Source organism: Chroicocephalus ridibundus, chromosome 8, assembly GCF_963924245.1.
Source record: "Chroicocephalus ridibundus chromosome 8, bChrRid1.1, whole genome shotgun sequence".
NCBI lineage: Eukaryota > Metazoa > Chordata > Aves > Charadriiformes > Laridae > Chroicocephalus > Chroicocephalus ridibundus.
Window position 1 is genome coordinate 45,481,952 of NC_086291.1, and position 19,368 is coordinate 45,501,319.

Consider the following 19,368-nt stretch of genomic DNA (forward strand, 5'->3'; position numbering starts at 1 on the left):
TGTAACACAACCTGTCGGTATGTGGTGCTGCTAACAGCATTTTCCTGACTTGTCATGCCCATGTTTTAAAGCTTTCATATGCGTCTTCTAACAAGCCCATTTAAACTGAGTTTTGACTGTCCGCCTGCTGAATGGCACCAGCAAATTCCCCATACAGGAGACTCTCTGTAATGAGTGAATCATCCATCCAGTGCCATGGGAGATTCCCCATATAAAAGAATAAAGAATTGTGTGGTGCATTTGCTTTCTCTCATACCTGATTGTCAGATACTTTCCTTTTCAGTATTCACTATGCGGTGAAGACAGCAAGTAGTATGTTGTTAGGTGGTTCACAGTGCATGTCGTGGCTACTTTCAATAATGCAGGGGACTGCCGATAAAAAGCAAACTTTTGCATTAATACTTTCCCATGGGAGAGTGAGGAAGGCTGCCAAGCTGTGTACATCACCTGACATACAGCCCATATTGAAGATACTTTTTTTGCTGTAAGAAGTGCTTCAACTTCTGAAGAGCTGCCTGCTATCAAAACCTGAAGAGATGACTAAAAGCTTCCAAGTACTAGGAGGAATGTCTGCCAAAGGAAAGCCTTACTAATAGTATCGAGGAATTGCTGTGGGCATGTCATTGTGAGGAAGGTTGCTGAGAAAGTAAGAGATCAAAGAAGTATGAACAATGTAGTGGTACTTGTCTTCACTGGACTTGTGTGGAAAAGGCAGTTCATGAACTTCTCTTTCAGAGCATGTTGTAAATTCTAGCAGGCAATTCCATAGCATTTGAAGTAGATGCTAGACCTTTAAGGTTTTGATTATTCTGCATTTTTATAACACTGATGCGGTTCAAGATCAAACCACTGCCTTCTATAACAACAGAACTATGAAAACTGTATGTTAAAAATTCAGCTGAAAGATTAGAGCAAAGGGGAAAAATAACTGCTAATTGAAAGATACAGTAAAGGGCAACTTACTGGTTTTAATCTCATGGGAGATCTCATGTTCAAACAGTCTAGTCAAAAGTGAGTTAGCAGGTCATCCCAAAGACCAAAGGGTCTTCAACACATTAGGATCAACAGAATGTGTGAAAATAATTTCTGAAGTTTTTCAGAACTGGAGTATTTTCACTGCAAGTCTTGCTATTCCATGCTATGGATTTTGTGCCAAAGCAAACTTGTTGTCAAGCTCGGACCCTTTTATAATGCCACTGAACAACCTTTTTCTGATAGTCTGGCAGAGGGATGATGCAAGAGTTAAGTGCTCTGACTTTCTTGATCTGAAGTCTGCTGAAAGCCAGCACATGCTTACTTGCTTCTGTCCCAGCAATGGTAAACTCATTTTGTTGTGAAATGAAATTAGAAGCTTTGAAGACAGTCTTAACAATCGCTGGAAAACAGAAGATGTTTTAAACAACCAACAAAAACGTATTTTTCAGATATAATAGAACATGACTTATTAAGAAAAAGGAAAAAAATTGTTAAAGTAACATGCTTTTGAAACAAGTTGGTTTTTTGTTTTCTTTTGCTCCATGTTCCAGCTTCCCTTCTCAAGTACAAACTACATTCTTACAAAACTGGTGTTGTAAAGTGTTCTGATTCTTCCAAAGATACTTTCGTATTTCTGTTTATGTCAAGGTGAAATAATGGTCAAATGTTTGCCCTCACCATTTATAGTCTGTGAATGTCTGAAATTTAGTGTTAAATTTAGTTTAAAATTGTCACAAGTGAATTGTGTCAACCAGACACATTGCTAATAAGGCAATGTAAAAAATAAGGATGTTAATAAAGACTAGCTAGTTATGTCAAATAAGTTTTTTATGTAGTATCTGTTTTGTACAAATTTACCATACAATCATTCTCATCCATAAAAAAAAAATTTACTAATTGTTTACTTCTACTAAGTGTTCAGCATGTGTTTGCAATGGTATTGGACTTAAAGGAGACACTTTTGTGGGCACTTATTTTAGTAGTATATGACTGAATGGCAATGTAACACATTCACCAGAAACCTAAAGAATAAATTTGAGTTCTCTTTTGGCTCATAGCATGCTTCTGCACAAAATATTTTGCACAACATATATGGAGTAACTATTGTTTACTTTCTGATTCATTGTAGTCTTATGCAATGAATGCTTATCTTGACTAAATCAGTGAAATTAAATATTGTGTAGTACATCATTCTCAGGTTATTCAGATACGAGATATTGGGTTTGAGAAACCAGGGATTTGAATTCCTTCCTTACGCTTCTTTTGCATACTTCTGATGGATTTCCCTGTGCTGCTGTTTCAATACTTTCTGAAATTGCATCTTGAAGGAGAAAGTACATGAGTCTTATGTGAGGAGGGAAGGAACAAAAATGAGGATTTCTTTTTTTTTTTTTTAAGGGACATCAAAGATGGGAGCAGGGGGGTTGCAGAGGAAGGAAAAAGAAATGAATGCAAGATTATGTTAGGAAAGAAGAGGATGCTACAATGTAAAGAATTTGAAGCAATAGTAGACTGAAAGCCAGAAGACATTTTAAAAGTGCCATCAGACACTGTATAGACTGTTTGACTTGTGAGAAGGTGCATGAAATCCAATGCCAGCATTAGATTTCATTGATAATTTTTTTTATTTGATTGATAAAATACAGCAGGCTTTCCACCCAAGAGGTTTTTTGTTCACTTTCAACTAACCATTTTCCTTATCATGTTAAGGTCTGTGATGCGTTAATTTATTGAATATACTAAAACCTGATGAGTTTTGACTTTTTGTGCAAGCTCTAAGTTTTAAAATGTTTTGAATCCCTTAACCTCTACTTGTTCATTGATCAGCATTTGTACATAGTATGTTTTCAGTAAGATGCATTCAGATTTTCAGGCTTCTGAGATGAAGGTGAGAGAGAGCGCATCCTCTGGGTCACTAGAGGAAATTAACACCACTTTGATGCAACATTCGATCTTTCCCTTTCTCAATTTGTTCATGTGGGTTAACTTTTTCAAGCTAATTATTAACTTGTAAACTTAATTGTCCTGTTTTACAGGCTTTGCTGTAGCCCAGTGCATAAATCAGCACAATCCATCACCACTCTCATCACCATCACCTTCCAGTGGCAGTGGGAGTACGGGGCGCTGTGATTCAGTGACTGCAAGCTCAACATCCACTCCTTCTGCTGCACAGAGCCCATCAGGTATTAAATCACGATTTTCAGCCTATGCACCAAGGGGTGTAGAGTAGCTTATTGTAAAATTAAGTTACTATGTTATTGGTTAAATGCAGAGTAGGGCTTTATGTTTTTAGATTGCTTGATCATTCAACTAAACCAGTTAAAGTAAATTATGGTGCAGACTTTAATGATCTCTTCAGCTTTCTGGAACTCTAATAAATACTTGGCATCTTTCAGCAGTGATTTTAAGTACTGGTGAAATAACGTCCTGCTTGTCTGATTTGTCTCCTAGCACATACAATTTATAATGTTGTTGATTGTTTGTTTGTTTGTTTTTTTAAAGTGAAGTATTGCTTTGCATAAATTTGTAATGTAAACTGTTAGCCTTTCACTGTAGTGGGTAAGTTGATCTCCACATGAAGCATCTTTTTTTGAACTGGGTAATGCTTACTTTTGTATGTTTATCTTACGTTAATTTTTAACAATGGGCCAAATATGAAATATTTGAAAATAGATATTTGGGAAGCTAATATTGTAAAGCTTTTGCAATAACACACTCTGGCTGATCACCACGACATTTGAGGAGGCTGTTTCATGGGTGCAGAAGACGCTGCCATATAAATAGACTGACAGTGTAACTTTCACAAATGTAGCTACTACGTGTTTGTGTTGGTCAGTATGTTTAGTGGGTATGTTTATAGTGGGACACGTTGCATTAGAATGCCTTAATTCTTCCTTGTTTGTGTAGCATTTGTCAAGAATCTTGTAATGATTGTTCTGACTACAAATTCTGTGAGAGGTAGAAAGCCTCAAGCTGGAGACTGAACAAGAAGTAAATCTTAAAGGATGCATACTGAAATGCTTTCATGCTAGAGCTGACCTACTCTACCTCATTTTGGCTGCAAAACAGTAGAGGTGATGTGATTCTCAAGAGTTTTACAAACAGTCCCCTCATATTAACAGTCACTTCCAATGTTTATCACTCCTTGAAATGGTTGTTCTGGTTCCCCCTTTTAAGGCATACCATTTTGCCTTTATTTGGAAGTCTCGTATAGATATAAACTTGTTTGCAGTCCTACAGGAAATGATGCAATCTTTGTTAGGCATTTAGTGTTTTGTAGGTTTCACTGAACAGTGTCAGGAGATCAATGTACGTTGTATGTCCAAAGTGACTATCCCTGCAAGAAATACTGCTGGAAAGGGTAAGCAAAGGCTGCTTATGAAGTTTATGAACAATATATAAAGCATTCTAGCACCCAGACTCTAGATTACAAAGCATCTGTTACTGTGACAGACTAACATATAGTCAAAATATTCCTGTAATATATATAATTCCAGAATAAAATTTGGAATATATTTCTATATGCAGTCTATTAAAAACATTGGAAGGACCTCATGTTATTTTCTCAGTTGATGATTGCTGTTATCCAGTCTCTTGATGGCCTAGATAATGTGGTGATTACACAGAGAAGTGGTATCACTTGCCAAAAGTCTCAGTATGGATTGGCATGACAAGAGAACATTTGTTTGACTACATATTTCTCCTTAGCAGTGTAAAAGGGCTCATATGTGATGTCCTTTGCTGTATTTGAAACCTCTTGGCAATAATGGCTAAGAGAAAACTGTGGTAAAGGAAATGAAAATAAAAAAAATGGAATTATTTTTGTTGCTGTAAGCAACATGCTAGTTCACAGAAACACCGCGCAAGACTATATACTACATGTTTCAAACCGGAGTCTTTCAGGTGCATATAATCTGACTCCTATGAAAAAATGAGTAGATCCTGAGCACATAATTCCTCTTCTAGTGTAAAAAGATAGTGCTGTATTGAAGAATAATGAGACTGTGGTTAACAAAAGTAAAATCTGCTTACACAGTATGTTGGCATTTGTATAACATAAAATTCTGTTTATTTTTTCTCCAATTTAAAAAGGAGGCTCCTCATTGGTTTAAAAAAACAAAACAAAACAAAAAAATCCAAACTCTGCCCCTCCCCCCCCCCCAAATAAAGCAAACACTACCACCACAAAAATAAACCAAAAAAACAACCCAAAAAACTGAGAAAAGTTTTTTTGTTTTTTGTTTTTTAAATGCCTGGTATCTGTCTGTGATTTACCAGTTAGGTTGCATGAACTATCCACACTTAGTCTGACCTTCCTTGTGGCTTAATCACAGAGTATGTTCAAAATGCCACATGTCATGCAGGAAAACAGTCTTTGGGTGGGTTTTGGGTTTTTTGCACAGGATCTAGGTGCTCAGATTTAGGTGCTTCAGCAAATCTAGTTGTGAGGATACAATTCAGTGCCCTACCACTATTAGCATAGTAACCTTCAGCAAAGTCAGTGGAAAAGAACATGAGAATCTGGTCAGCTGCTTCTGTCCCAAGTCAGCAGCTTGCAGTAACCTGCTGGACGGCTGACTTTTGAACTGGGTTTTGTTCTAACTCTACTTGGAGAGCAGTACAAAGAGGAAGACAGTGACTGTATGTGCACAAGCAGGTAATTCGGTGCAACAGCGCAATGAACAGTTGGTACTGAGGTGCGGGCATCTAACCTGCATGGGGCTTAGGGATTTTGCTGTGGATCATATTTACTCTGACCTTTAGGACCAAGCATCCCTGCCGTGTATGTGATTGTCTGAAGGACCAATTGGTAGTTTACTGCAAGTTTGTAATGAATGTTCTCATGAATGATCTCCCTTCTCTAGTATTTATATGTGATCGTGATCTATACGGGAAATTGTTGCCAGGAGCAGGACCGTGAAAGACATTATCTGTTTGGTATATCCAGATAGCTGCTCTGTAGGCTTCTGCATGAACAGAGGTACACTGCTGAAGTAAGTGATAGTGTCTTGACCACTGTCTGTGTTATATCAGGTCTTGCTGACCGTTCGGCTGAGTTACAGAAACAATTGTTGGTATTCACCCGCTTCAATGTAAAACCATGTGGATTTTCCCTTAACCTGTTGAGGACTATTGAAACTGAACTGCCTTACTCTGCTGTGAAGCAGAAGAGGAGGCTTACATAATGTGAAGTGTCTCCTTCAAGGAGGAAGTAACAAGTAGCTGATGAACAGGAAGCTGTTACCAAGATCTGGTTTATGCCCCAAGGCAACACTCAAATGCTGCCACTGTCTGTCACGTTTGAATCTCCCTTCTCATTTTCTGTTCCATTTTGAGCACACTTTACATGAGCGCACATATGTGCTCTCTGTCCCTCACTCCTCCTCTGCTCCCCTGTTTGTTCTGGCAACTGCTCAGGTTGTTGTCCATGAAGAACATGCTAAGTTGCTCAGGAACTGCAGTCAAGAAGGCCAGATAAGTTCAAGGAGGAATGTACGTGGCCTTCAACAAAACTACCTCAACTACCTTCCTTAAGAGCAACATCTTACACCACGACAGCTGTTTCTGTCGTGAAGTCGTGATTGTAGTGTCCTAAGCCACTGTCTATTGACAGATTTAAACTGTTCAGAGACTGATATATTTGAGATGGTACTTGTAATATTCACAGTTATTTCAGGAAATAAGATCTGGAACATATGTTCTGACTTTTACCTTAAATAGTGACAGGTGAGAACAAAATAAGGACAAATTGCATAATTGTTAATTGAGAGAAAACAATGTAACAAGGTAGAGTATATATTAACAGTTAAACAGTAAAAGAGCTTTCAAAAATGTATCACAGGAAAAAAAAAAATTAATTTGGTGTTTTGTAAAAACGCTTTACTTGCTATCACTCCTACCCGCATCAAACAATCACACGGTATCTTACATAAAATCATATGACTGTTGTGCGTGTTTCAGTCCATTGTAAGAGAACAATAGTTGCATTAACTGCTTTGTCATGAGTAGAATAAACTCTTATGATTCCTGAGTTTATCAGCTATCCTACCTAATAATTGTCACAATACTTCATGGCACAGGTGTTTTTAAAGCCTAGCAGCTCTTCCATTTGCAGTGTTTGGGAATTAAACTTATCCCTTTACAAGATCTCTGCACCTTAAAATTGAAAAAGCAGAAGTCATCCCTTTAAAGAAAGGAGAATCCTTAGTGAGACAGAGAAAGCAGTATCAGGTTCTGCAAATGCTGCTATCAGGTTGGGGTTTTTCCTTTGTATTTACATGATTTATTTTTTTTTAATTAACACGTCCATTGGAAGTGTTGCTATGCATAAGATAAAAATGTTCTCTTGCTAGGCAGATTTTAGTCATCAGGCTTCTGAGCTTAGAATACAGTCTCCTCCTGGCTACACTTGCTGGAACCATGCACTTCTTTAAAGCACTTATTTTTATATATGCCAAGGATTAAGATAAAGAAGCTCTCTTACTGTAAGTTAGCAGTTTTCCAGAATTATGTATTTTGCAATTGGCTTCAATATTTAAGAAAATTGTTTACACTGGAGCAATGGACATTGAGGACTTCAGAAGGCATTGATCTTCTATGCCACATGTTGCATGGTAAAAAGTCTAAAATAAGTATACAAAGAGCTGTCCCTTGTTGCAGAGAAAATACTGGATTCCAGTCTGTAAAATAAAACTTGTATATTCCAAGGACAGGATGATTAATCAAGCATGGTGAGCCTGTAAGAGCAGTGCCTGCCATCTTACTCTCTGTCCCTGTCTCTTCCCTCTATAATCAGTAATGTAAACGTGGTTTGGTCTCTTCTGTTCTATGATGCCAGTTATTTTCTAACTAGTTGAGGAAGCACATTTGTTTCTAGAAAGTTTCGTTTCTAGAAACTTTCTATGCACCAAGCATCAACATCTGAACTGCTGCTATCTTTTAAAACACTCTGGCTTTTTTATAAACCAAATCTAAGACTGCAGTTTCATATCATAGAATAGTAGGGCTGAATGGTCTGAAGTATTGTCACCTGCACGGTAGTGCGTCCCTTCTGATTTCCACTAGCCATAAATTATAATAATTCTGTGTCACCGGAATTTGTGATAAGTAGCTTCTCTCAAGATTTCTAAAGCATGTCAGTAGATTGTAATGCAAATAAATGCCTGCCAGTCCCTCCTCAGTGTAGGTGCTGTCGATATTGCCAGACATAGCCCAAACCGTATTATGAACGTTTCCAGATGGGTAAGGAAAAAATAAATTCAGTTAAATTCACTTATTTCTAAAGAATGAATACTTCCAGCTTCAGAAGTACTTCCGAAACTTACAAGACTCTTGGTGTGGTGTCAAATTGTATTCGAGATACCAGCAGTTATGGATGTGTCCTTGTCACTTATTCTTGTTGCAACTCTAACATTTATCCTTTGTCTTCATTCCAGTTTCCCTTCCTTGTTTCATTGTTAAAGCCTTCGTATGATATATCGCTGTGTTTTCCTCTAGTAAGGTCTGGCAGGAAAGGACGTCGGCGGGTGTTTAGTCTGTCGGAGGCTGACAGTCACGGTGGACACTGGGTTTAGGTCTTCAAGCAGCAGCTGCAACAGAAACTCGCGCAATATCAATTCAGGCAGGTTCCTCCATAAGCTTTCAAAAGCCCTTAACAGTTAATAGAACGTACTTCGTTTCCATGCTGACAGTAATGACAGTGAGGTAGGAAACTGAAGAAAGCATCATAATTATTTGTCTCTACTGTTTTTTGGGGAGAATTGTAAAGCAATAATTAGCTGAATAATTCTGAAAGCCTTATCTGCAGTTTCTCCCATGTTTCTTGGCTCTCTTGCCAAAGGTGGAAATTCTGCTATCAAGACTCCAGCTTCAAAGCAGCTATGTCTTCATTTGCACAGGGGCAGCCATGGCTGTAGTGGAATTTAGTAAGCACAGGCTCCTGAATGGACAGTAACACAGGTATTTGGCTAGCAGCAAGAAATCTATTTATAACTCTGGTAAAATGGACAAGCATTCAGCATAAGATTGTCCTTGGACTGTGATGGCACAAGCTTAATATTTCTATGATCATCAAACTCAGGCAGATGGCATTATGGACTGTTTAATTGCCTGAGGAGGTGAGGAGGGGAAGCAGATGCAAAAAAGATGGAAATACACTTCAGACTACCTTCTTCTTTACATAACATGTTTTAACTTGTATCTAATTAATTTCTTTTCTTTTTTTTTTACTATCATGGCATGAAGACATTTTACTCTCTTAATATTATATAAACATCCTTTTTCATCTTTATAGATTTACTTTGCTTCTTTTTAAAGTCCTGTTATTTATATTTTGTTATCCTTTCATAGTATGTTGCTGTACAGATGGGGAAACTTCTCTGTAGATGATATTCTTTCTTTCCTTTTCCTGTTCTTTTCTGTCGTCTTTCACTAATAATCCTCTTTAACATAAGTTAATATGTTAAAGTTAGTTGAGTGATTTGGTTTGGATTTTTTTTTGCTGTAATGATAATCTTGGGAGCATTAGAGAAGTGCTGAAAAACGAGTAAGGTTCCTTATGCCATTACAACCAGAGCAAGCTAATAATACCCAAAAACGTGTAAAGTGACACCCCGTTTTCAAACCTTGTTTGGTACTTAAATTTGGGGGTATGTGAGGGGCATTTGTTAGAACTAAATTTTAGCATCACACCTATTTTAAGAAACTGACTTCACTCTCCCTGGTTTTGTTGCAGATCTGGCTTATATTTTTTGCCATAATGCTCTTGCTTACATACATGGGGGTTGGGGAGAGGTAAATAAAAATGCTGTTTTCCCATATTAGAGGATAACTTTTTGATATTTAAGAGTAGAGCATATCTTAGTGACTGGTGATTTTATTCAGGTAGAAATTACAATTATTTTTGCTCTTTCTATCTAAATGTCAAACTGGAACCAAGTGTTAGGAGTTTGAGTTTTTTTGAAAGCCAGGTAGTACTTTTATGTGCAATATAGACACAAGTTCCAGATAATGGGTAGAGTACTTAATCTCTAAACGTACGGGTGCCTTGAACTCTTTTGAATCAAGAGCTTGGTACCTATTTGGATTTTGGAGACAGACATTCTTGTAATGATATATTTATCTACCTGGATCCTTCTTTGAATTGAGCATGACTTCAAAAGGCTTTGAAATTTTGAGCCTCAAAAATTTTCTCATTAGTAATTATTGTCCTGAAACCATGTACTCAATTAACTGGGAGGTGTTATATGTGAAAACTTTTTACATCAAAATAATGGTCTGATTTTTCATTGTAATGCCTCTTGTAATATACCAAGTTTTCATTCCAAGACGCCAGACCTCTGTATTCTATTTTCTATTTAGTTTCCTTCTGCTGTAGTCTAGGATGCTTTTCCTCTATCCTTATACCCAAAAGATATGAGAGATGATCACGCTTAAAAACTTAATGAACACAAGCTTATAGTTGCAGTTCCAAGCGAAGTATACATCTCAACTAGCCTGTGGGTTTGAGAGCTTGGCCACAAAGATGTAAGTACTGCTCTCATAGCCATAGTTTCTAGCTGTGACCTGAAGAGTCAGATTTTTAGTTAAGTATAGTCCAGAAGGAATAATATACTACAGAAGAGTGAGAGCTGTTGACCTTTGCTTGACAACGTTAAAAATTCTCCCTCCCCTGCCCCTTTGTGTGCTGGTATTTGCTTTCTGCCCCTGCGGGGACTAGTGGCAGTTTCCGAATACCTGGTCATTTTGGCAGAAATGCCATGCTGGGTAACAGAAAGCTGTAACAGAAGTGAAGCTCTGACAGTGACTAATGAAATATTGGCAGCAGAGGGAAGAGATTTCTATCAACAGTAAATAAAAGCAGGAGGGAAGCACAGAAGAGCTCCAATTTTGTATTCTTTGTAAATACTGTAGCTGAAATACTGGACAGAATATATTTGGCTTACATTTTTCTTGATATTTTTACCTTTTTTCTGAATGTTTTTTCAGACTTTTGGATAGAAAATTTGGACTTGTTGATTCCAGATACTTTTTTTTTTTTTTTTGGGAGGCTTTTTTCAAATACTTTCTTTTTCTTTGTGGCATTAAGACAGGAGTCACTTTAGCATTAATTTAGATCCTGTGTGGAAGGATTTGGGGACAATACAGCATTGCAAAAGAACATGTCTGTCTGTCATGGTTTCAGTAAATGAAAGTATTGTGAAAATATATTGATATTTTGTTGGGAGTGGGGGAGGAATGATTTAAGAAATGAACTGCAGGATAAGAAGTGAAATAGCAGAACTGCAATAGAAATGTGCTGTATATAACATTCCTGAGCAGAATACCATTGATTGATAATACTTTATTTACCAGAATATCTCAGGTTTCTGAATCCTGAATTTTGGTGAATATTCATAATATAATTAAGATAAAAAATAATCTTGGCAAAGAACGTTTTGATACTCTTTTAAGATTTTATAAATTCAGAATGTAAAATCATTGCAAAGAGGCTCACTGTTTTGTGCATACCAGACCACAAAAGTATTTATCTTGGAATTCAGAGAAAAGAGGCTTTATTTTGATGTTTTTAGCAGCTCGTTTTCCATGCAAGTCTTCCATCATATCCTCTGTTATCAATCATTACATTCTCACTAAAGCTTCTTGACAGCTAAAAAGAAGAATCTGCAGAGTTACTTTGAATCTGTCCTTATTTTTCAAAAATAACCAGTGATGTCCCTTTTATTAAGGAGACTTTTTTACAATCTATGAATTTTGGTTTTAGTAAACCAAGAAGCTTTAGCCACCAAGTCAGCAAAAAGTAAAACTGAGTGGTTTTCTGAAGTGAGAATACACCATTGTTGGGGTTATCTTACCAGAAAGATAAAAAACCCAATAATCTTACTGCTATCCCACTGATACCTTACTGATATCCATTCCATTCTCAGCTTTGTTTTTCTCTTTTTTTGGCATTATGTTCGTGCTTTCTTTTCTTTTACAGGATTAATTGGAATCATATTGAAACTGAAATATTTTAAGGTCACTGTATATTAAAACCAGAACCTAATTCTTAGTTTCTGTATTCACTACATTGCCTTGTAGTCTTTTCTGCAGATGCCTGTACACTTGAACACATGCTGTTTCTTACAAGAACTCTAAAAATGGTCTGTCTTGAAGCTGGATACCGGTTACTTTAATGGCATCTATTACCCTAGTCTGAAAAGAAAAAAACCAAAACCCTGACTTTTCTGGGCATATCTGCTCATTAATCTAAGGCTGTATTCCTCATCCCCTACATTCACTATCCATCAGGGCCAAATGACCAGTTTACTTAATAGTTAGCTAGGATTTTAAGGGAGAAAAGGACAGTAGAAATAGCTGTTAATGTTTGGGTTTTTTCATTGTGTGGGAAGGTGTAGTGGCATATCATTTTTCTGTGGTATGTGATGCTTATTCCCAGTTTTATCTATGTTGCGTGCTCTGTGCTTAGGAGCACAAAAAAGTAATATAACATAAGCAGGCCTATTTTGCAGCACCTTTCAGTTGCAGTAAGCACATTATTTTCCTTTCTGTTCTTCTATAGTTCTGCTTTCTGTGGTTGAGGTGTCACTTAAATGTGAATCTGGAGAATGAAAAGAGAGAACGACTTCCAAATTTTTGTTAAGAAGCGAGCCACCTCTTGGGAAAAATAGTTATATACAGGGGTGGGATTTTTTGGGGGGTTTTTTGGTTGGTTTTTTTTTTTTTGGTTTTATTCTAAAGAGCTTCCTGGTGTGGTGTGGCTATTCATTTTAGTCTATACTAAATACTGGAGAGGCTTTCTTATTCTTCCCCTCAATTTCCTCTCTCTAGGAATATTTCTGATGTTGCTGCATATTCTGATACTAAATGTGTAAAACTTTCTGGTTCCTAATTTGAAGAGATTCCTGCTGACATTTTGTGTTATTCCCTCATAATATTTTCGTTTATTTCTAATTACTAAAAAGTGAATGTGTAAACGTAGTGCTTCACAAAACTGCATTTTCCACCCATTTATTCTTAAATATTCATAAGTAATTGTACTGTCAGGCTTCATGTACATACGAAGTTGAATATTGATTGTTTCTTGGTGTTTTCTTTTATTAGATGATGCTTCAGCTCCAGAGCAGCCTCAGATGACCGTTTCTGGTCAGACGATGTTGACTGATGAAACTCTCTCAGCTGTCTCAAAGTCTAGCAAGAATGCTGTAAAAAACAGTGACATAGAAACAGCAAACCTGTCTCCTAGCCTGATTCCTGCACAGCAGCCCACAATATCATTAATAATAGATGATAATACAGATGCATTAAGTGTAGAGTCACTTACACTGGTGCCACCAGTTGATCCACACAGCATTCGAACATTCAGCTGCATTTCTCCGTCCTCCTTGCAATCTGAAGTTGAAGTTTGCAAGGTAAAAGAGGTAGAGGAGGAATGTTCTGACTAAAGCCAGCCTGCAGACTGTGATAAACAGTGAAGCCAATGCAACCAAATTCTTTGTTGTTTTTTTAATTTGTGAGTGTGGATGTTTCTTGAAGCCTGAGAGGCCATCTGGTCTGCGAGAAGAGGCCCACTGATGAAAGAGAATGTGGGAAGCTTTTAGAGTAAACCTCAGATGCTCAAAGTATTTAAACTGGAGAAGAAAAAACAAAACCCAAATAAAAAAAACCCTGCAACTTTTTAATCTGGACTGGTTGTTTCCTAACAATTTCTGTTGTACAAGAACATGAAAGTATTTCAAAGCACCTACATTCTTTCTATTTTAGAGTTCCGGCTGCAGGAACGAAGTTAGTTGTAGAAGGTCTAGAGCTTTATGGCAAAGTGAAGAACTTTTTGGATACCTGGCTTCAGGATATTGTATCGTTACTTCTCTGAAACTGGAGACGTACCATTGACTGGAAAAAATTATATATTGTAGTACAGAGATAACACTTCCGTTTGAGACATGGTATGTTTTCTAGTTTTGGGAGGGGTTTTGATTTTTTTTGGTTCTTTTTTTCTTTCTTTTTCTTTTTTTTTTTTTTTAAATCCTGATCTCATTCATCTTTTGGAGGTCTGCATGATACCAGCAGGCTTGGCCACTTCCAGTGTTGTCTTCGTAGGACTCCAGACTTGTGTTTTCCATGTGTAATATTTATTTCAAGGTTTGATTCAAAGCAAGATATGTATCAAACAAATTCTTAAAAGGTAAAAGCCTGAAATTTAGTGACAAATGCTTATTCAAATTTACATAAGGGATTTTTGACACTACTTTAGCCTTTGCTTAACCAGCTACAGAGGAATGTGAAATATTTTAAGAGATTGCTATAGCTTGTTTGTTTGCTTCTGACAGTCAAATTGCTACACCTCTGAGGAATGATGATATCCTTTCCACTGAAGGACAACTTCTAGAAGCAGGTGGAAGCAGTTTTACTCTAAAGAGGTTTTGTAAACTTTTCATCTTCATGTAGGAAGAAGGTCACCACATCTAACTGATAATTCCTTCGCAAGTCTGAAACTCAAAAGGAAAGTTATTGTGTGTTTTTTTCCTATCTGGGATAGTATCCCAGTTAAACACCACCATTATGTAAAAGTGATTCTGAGTCTATGCTTGCCTTACTTTGCTTCCTAGATCCTGATACCAAGTTGACAGAAAGTAGTGCAAAAGTGTTGATTAAAGTTTGGAATGTTCTTTGTTGATTTGATATGTAATTTAGCGTGAATGGAATTCAAGATTTCTCAAATTTCCATGTGCGTTAATTTAAATTAATAGTAAAATGAGTAGTTTGTCATTATTGGTCTGCTCATAACATTGAGTGCTTTCTGGCTCTCAAATATTGAAGACTACTATTTACATTACTTGGTATTATGATTTCAGTCATCAGTACAATCTGCTTCCTCATTCTGCCTCTACTAACATTGATTTCCTATCAAGTAGGTGAATCTGAAAACTTTTTACCTACTTCCCAGTCTCTTATTGTACCTATTCCTGGCTGTCAGATGGAATACTTGAAGTGATTTTAAATGTAATATTTATATATGAGGTTGACTAGTCCACAAGTATAACTTTGCTTGCTTTTTCCATCTTTTCCTTCACATAACTTAATCTTTGTAAAATATGTACACAAGGTGTCTGCTATTGAATGGCAGCATTTTTTTTTCTTCCCTTATTAGCTTTTGCATACAGTTTTGTTGATTTCTGGTTTTCTGTGACTTCTACTTTGTCTCAAATTGAATTAACCAATATTCTGACCATTCCAGAGTGGCCCAAACTCTAAAAGAATTCTGAGAGTTAGCTGCTGCTATAGATGTGGGATGAGAATTTGGCATTGTTGAAGTAAGAGCCTACCTTTTTTTTTTTGGTCATATGCTTAGGGTGAGTTTACACTGCAGTCACCGTTGTAGCTAATGCATGTGTACCTGAACAAGCCCAGACATCAGTAGCAGTCTGGACACAAAGACCACATAAATTGTTATTAGCTGAACTGATTCCAGAACTAGACTTCCTCTAGTATATTGCAGCATTACACTGTAGCCCCAGTAATGTTCTGAAGATCATTATTAAAAATGATGCCTTACTGAACTTGAAAGCATTTTATGTTAGCTGTTAACCTTAGCTCTTAACCTAGACAAAATGCCACTGTGCCGGCTGAGTTCCCTTAAGTAGAATTAATTTTAGACAGGAAAACCTTGATCTTTATTTAATTTCAAATTCAGTTCTAGCAAGATTAAGACCATGCAGAAGGAGTCTTTTTAATGGGTGTGCATAACTCACCCTTGAGCCATATCACACAAGAAAAGGCACAAAGGGAAAGCAAGCTGACTTTGTGCTTTTGATTGCCTTTGAGTGACTTTTAAATCTCATGACCAGTTGTCTACTGAGAGCTTCACAGGAAATGACTGAGATAGATCCTATTATTAGCAAAATAGAAGACTAGGTCTACTGTCTAGTCCTCTGCTGCAGAGCACTGCTGGTCAAGGGGTGGTAAGATGGGACATCTTTTAGCAGTTCTATCAAAAGCTCTCTGCAAAGACGGAATTACACTAGGAAAGCTCTGTCTGCACCAGCTCTACCAATGTTGTGTTAGATAAATGCTACAACTGGTACAGACCAACCTAAATCTCCTAAATTGCCAGAGAAGCAATTGATTTTTGACTTGTTTGCTTCTAATATTAGGACATATGCGTATACAATTTGACTGTGCTTCATGCTTCAGAATGTAAAAGCTCTGAAGATGCTGAAGTAATCTGTCATCAGCAGCCTTTTATCTCTGTAAGTACAGTGTTACTCATTTACAATTCCTTGAAGAGTATCATGTCTATCTCTCCCTTATCAGAAAAACTCAAGGGCTGTTTCCTTATCCCCCTTTCACTGTAAAAAGGAAACTCAACCAAGAAAGCATTAGCACATCAGCCACAAATGTATTTTTTTTCTAAACAAAAGTTGATTTGCGTCAGTGTAACATCACCCTTTTTAACCAAATCCAAATACCAAGTTGCAAAAGAGAGCAGCAGCTGAACAACTGACCATTCAAAAGGTTCACTATTTCAGTGTAATACTGCAGAGGGGAGGTACAATCAATCTAAAGTAAATATAGCAATGTTCCAGAGCAAAATGTCAAAATTTTGGAGATGCTAAATTCTCAGTGTTTGTTTGTAGAAGCTATGCCTATCTTCAGCCATATTCTGTGAACTTAAAATAGTTCTATTATTCTCTTGCTTTTGAGAAGAGAAGCCAAAGAAGCCAAGGCATACTGAATGTAAACTTTGCTATTTTATGGCCTATGTGTCTCACTTTATCAAATTTTACGAAGATATTGCTTGTTTAACAAAACTATGTGTGGCCATCACTGTTAGGTTCATTGCCTCTTGCTGGTCCCCTTTGCTTTTCTGTCATCCAGTGTACACCAATGAACAAGACTCAGGCTTTTCATTTGTGAAGAGAGTAACGGCAGCATACACTTGGAAATTTGGTAAAAAAGGGGAGGGAGGAAACAGCAGTGCCCAATTCTAACATCTGCTTCACCATAGAAGTAATGCTTGCAGTGTAAACCTGGTGTGCAAAAATTACTTATTTTGCAGAAATTCTTTGATTTAGAAAGAAACCAAAGGTTAAGCTTCCTGCCATTCATTTTACAAGCTGTGTGGATTAAACCAAATTAATTAGAAATGTGGTCACATATATTAATACTAAAAGCTCTATTATTTTGTGTGTGAAGTCATGAATTATATACAGTATAAGGACAGAGCTCATTTGTATTCTCCACTGCTAATTCATGATAAACTAAAATTCTGACTTCTCTTCCTTAAATTAAGCTGAGTTTTAGAAAAGATATAAAATTACACCTGTTAAAGAAGCTTCCCAACGTTCTTCGCTTTACGACACAGTTGGAATTTTCCTTGAAGTACTTGTTGAGGAAAAATTGGGAATATCTTCCAGAATTCATTTAATCTTTTGCAATACTATTGCTAAAGGACAGGTATGTGACATTTAAAAACTCTTCTTCCATATCCAGAATTTAAAATTCAAATCTAGGTCAGTATTCAGAGTTTAAGTCAGTGTCCAGTGATTCATATGAACCCTTTGCTGAATAAACACAATACAGCGGGGAATAATGTTCCTTTATGATTTTTGAAGTATTCTTGTGTGTAGAATTTTTAAACTGATGGTTAAAATAGTTTGTTTATAGCAAAATCAGCAATCTTTAGGATTGAAATTGCTGTGAAATATTTTTTTTCTAGTTAAGCAGTAAGAGGAGTGACTAATTTCACTGCAAATGGCCTGGCGTGATTACTTTAAGCAGTCTAGGAATCAAATAATTGCCCTGCAATTGGGTGTCATTTTACTAGTAGTACGTTAAACTTAAAACTGTACACTTGAAGACCTAGGTAAGCTATCAGGCAAGCTGGTCAAACTGTATGTATAATTTTGAAGCCACTTCATAAAAGTAAACACTTGAATCACATGGTGCTGTCGGTGCTCTGGTGTAATGAGTCACTCTTTTCGACACACTCGTTATAGGTAAATAACTACAGAATAGCCTAATGAATAGTTTCACTAGCCTGCATGTAGTTACTCTTCAAAAAAAACCCACCGTGCTAAACATTCTGATGTGGTCTTCACTAACCAGCTAAAGTTAAATGGGGAGTTGCTTTTAAGAACATTGCAGAGGCAGCTGTTGTCTAGGAAACTGAGTGCTTTAGTCCTATAGTTGAATCTAAAATTTGCAAAGAGACATCAGATGGGGACATCAGTGGGGTCTAGCTGTTTTGCCTCAAAGATAATGAGTCTTCTTGATGAGTCTTGTACTTATTTTCAGGCAACCTAATGTTAGGTGGTGTTGAAAATTCTCCTAACTGTTCCTGTCATTCTTCTTGAAAGAGTTTTTTGGTACGTCACTGTTTAACCATCACTGGCCTGCCCTAGGTGTAACTAACCTGGGCACTGTGCTTCTGTTATCTAGACGTCTTTGGAGTGGTTCTCCTGTGCTTGCCTGCTGTGTTGCACTGACCTTTCCCAACATTTGCAGCATGAATGAGAAACAAATATAGTAACTCTTACTGTCTCCTATTGGCTTCTGAAACGCAGATGGTGATCCAAGCAGGGCTTGCTAGGGTGGGATGTTTTTAGGGGGTGGGGGGGTGAAGTGCTTGGGGTTTTTTTTCTGCTGCTTGGGATTTTTTGAGCAGCAACAAAGACATGGGAGATGCAGTTCTGGACTGAGTCTCAAACAGAAGGTTCTTTCATATGGAAATGTATTTTTCTATTACATTTGTACAGAATTTTGCCTATTTTGATCTCCCAAAATTTTTAGATTTGCGCATTGCTCAGATTTGATTTCTTTTGCAAGGTGTCATAAAGTATGTATTTTATGTTTGTTAATGTATTATAAATGTAAAGCTAAATTTTGCTTGTCTAATAAACGTGCACTGTGGCGGTATCTGGTTTATTGTTTTGCTAACTTGAATTCATTGGTTCTTAATATTAAAAGGAAAAAATTGAGTCATTGTTGTGACTGTCCTGTTAGCATAAATAAATGTGTGGGTGCATTTATTTAAAAACATAACTAAAAAGGGCTTAAGAAGCAGGTAATGACTAAGAATATTTGTTGATGACAAAAGTTAAGAGTTAAATAATGTTCAGACTAGTATATAGTGTTCCCAGGATTCTTTTAAGATCATAATCTTAAAATAGATGGGATTTTTTTTTTTTCATGGGTACTCATACTAAACAGAGTTTAAGACATAGTAATTGCAGCCCGATAGCTTAAGTATATATGAGGAGATGAGAAGGTCTAAGGCTTTGTGTTTGGGTGTATTTAAGGACTAACCATGGCAGAAACATTTGTAATGAACATGAAGATAATTTTGAAAACGACTGAGGATAGATTCAAGTGCGTGAATTTATAGGTTATTAG

General features: G+C 36.8%; 1 protein-coding gene across 4 annotated transcripts in view; it reads left to right on the plus strand.

The window, feature by feature from the left end:
• The window catches only part of CLEC16A (C-type lectin domain containing 16A), a 79,292-nt gene extending 60,122 nt beyond the window's left edge, over positions 1-19,170 (plus strand). Inside the window, exons 22-24 of one of the 4 annotated variants that reach the window (XM_063343501.1) lie at positions 3,012-3,158; positions 8,477-8,596; positions 13,078-19,170. In XM_063343501.1, the coding sequence (XP_063199571.1) occupies positions 3,012-3,158; positions 8,477-8,596; positions 13,078-13,418 (608 nt within the window). In that variant the 3' untranslated portion in view covers positions 13,419-19,170. Of the gene's footprint in view, positions 1-3,011; positions 3,159-8,472; positions 8,597-8,815; positions 8,935-13,077 lie in introns of all 4 variants that reach the window. The other 3 variants (XM_063343504.1, XM_063343503.1, XM_063343502.1) reach the window with 3 other exon arrangements.
• The last annotated feature ends 198 nt before the right edge of the window (positions 19,171-19,368 follow it).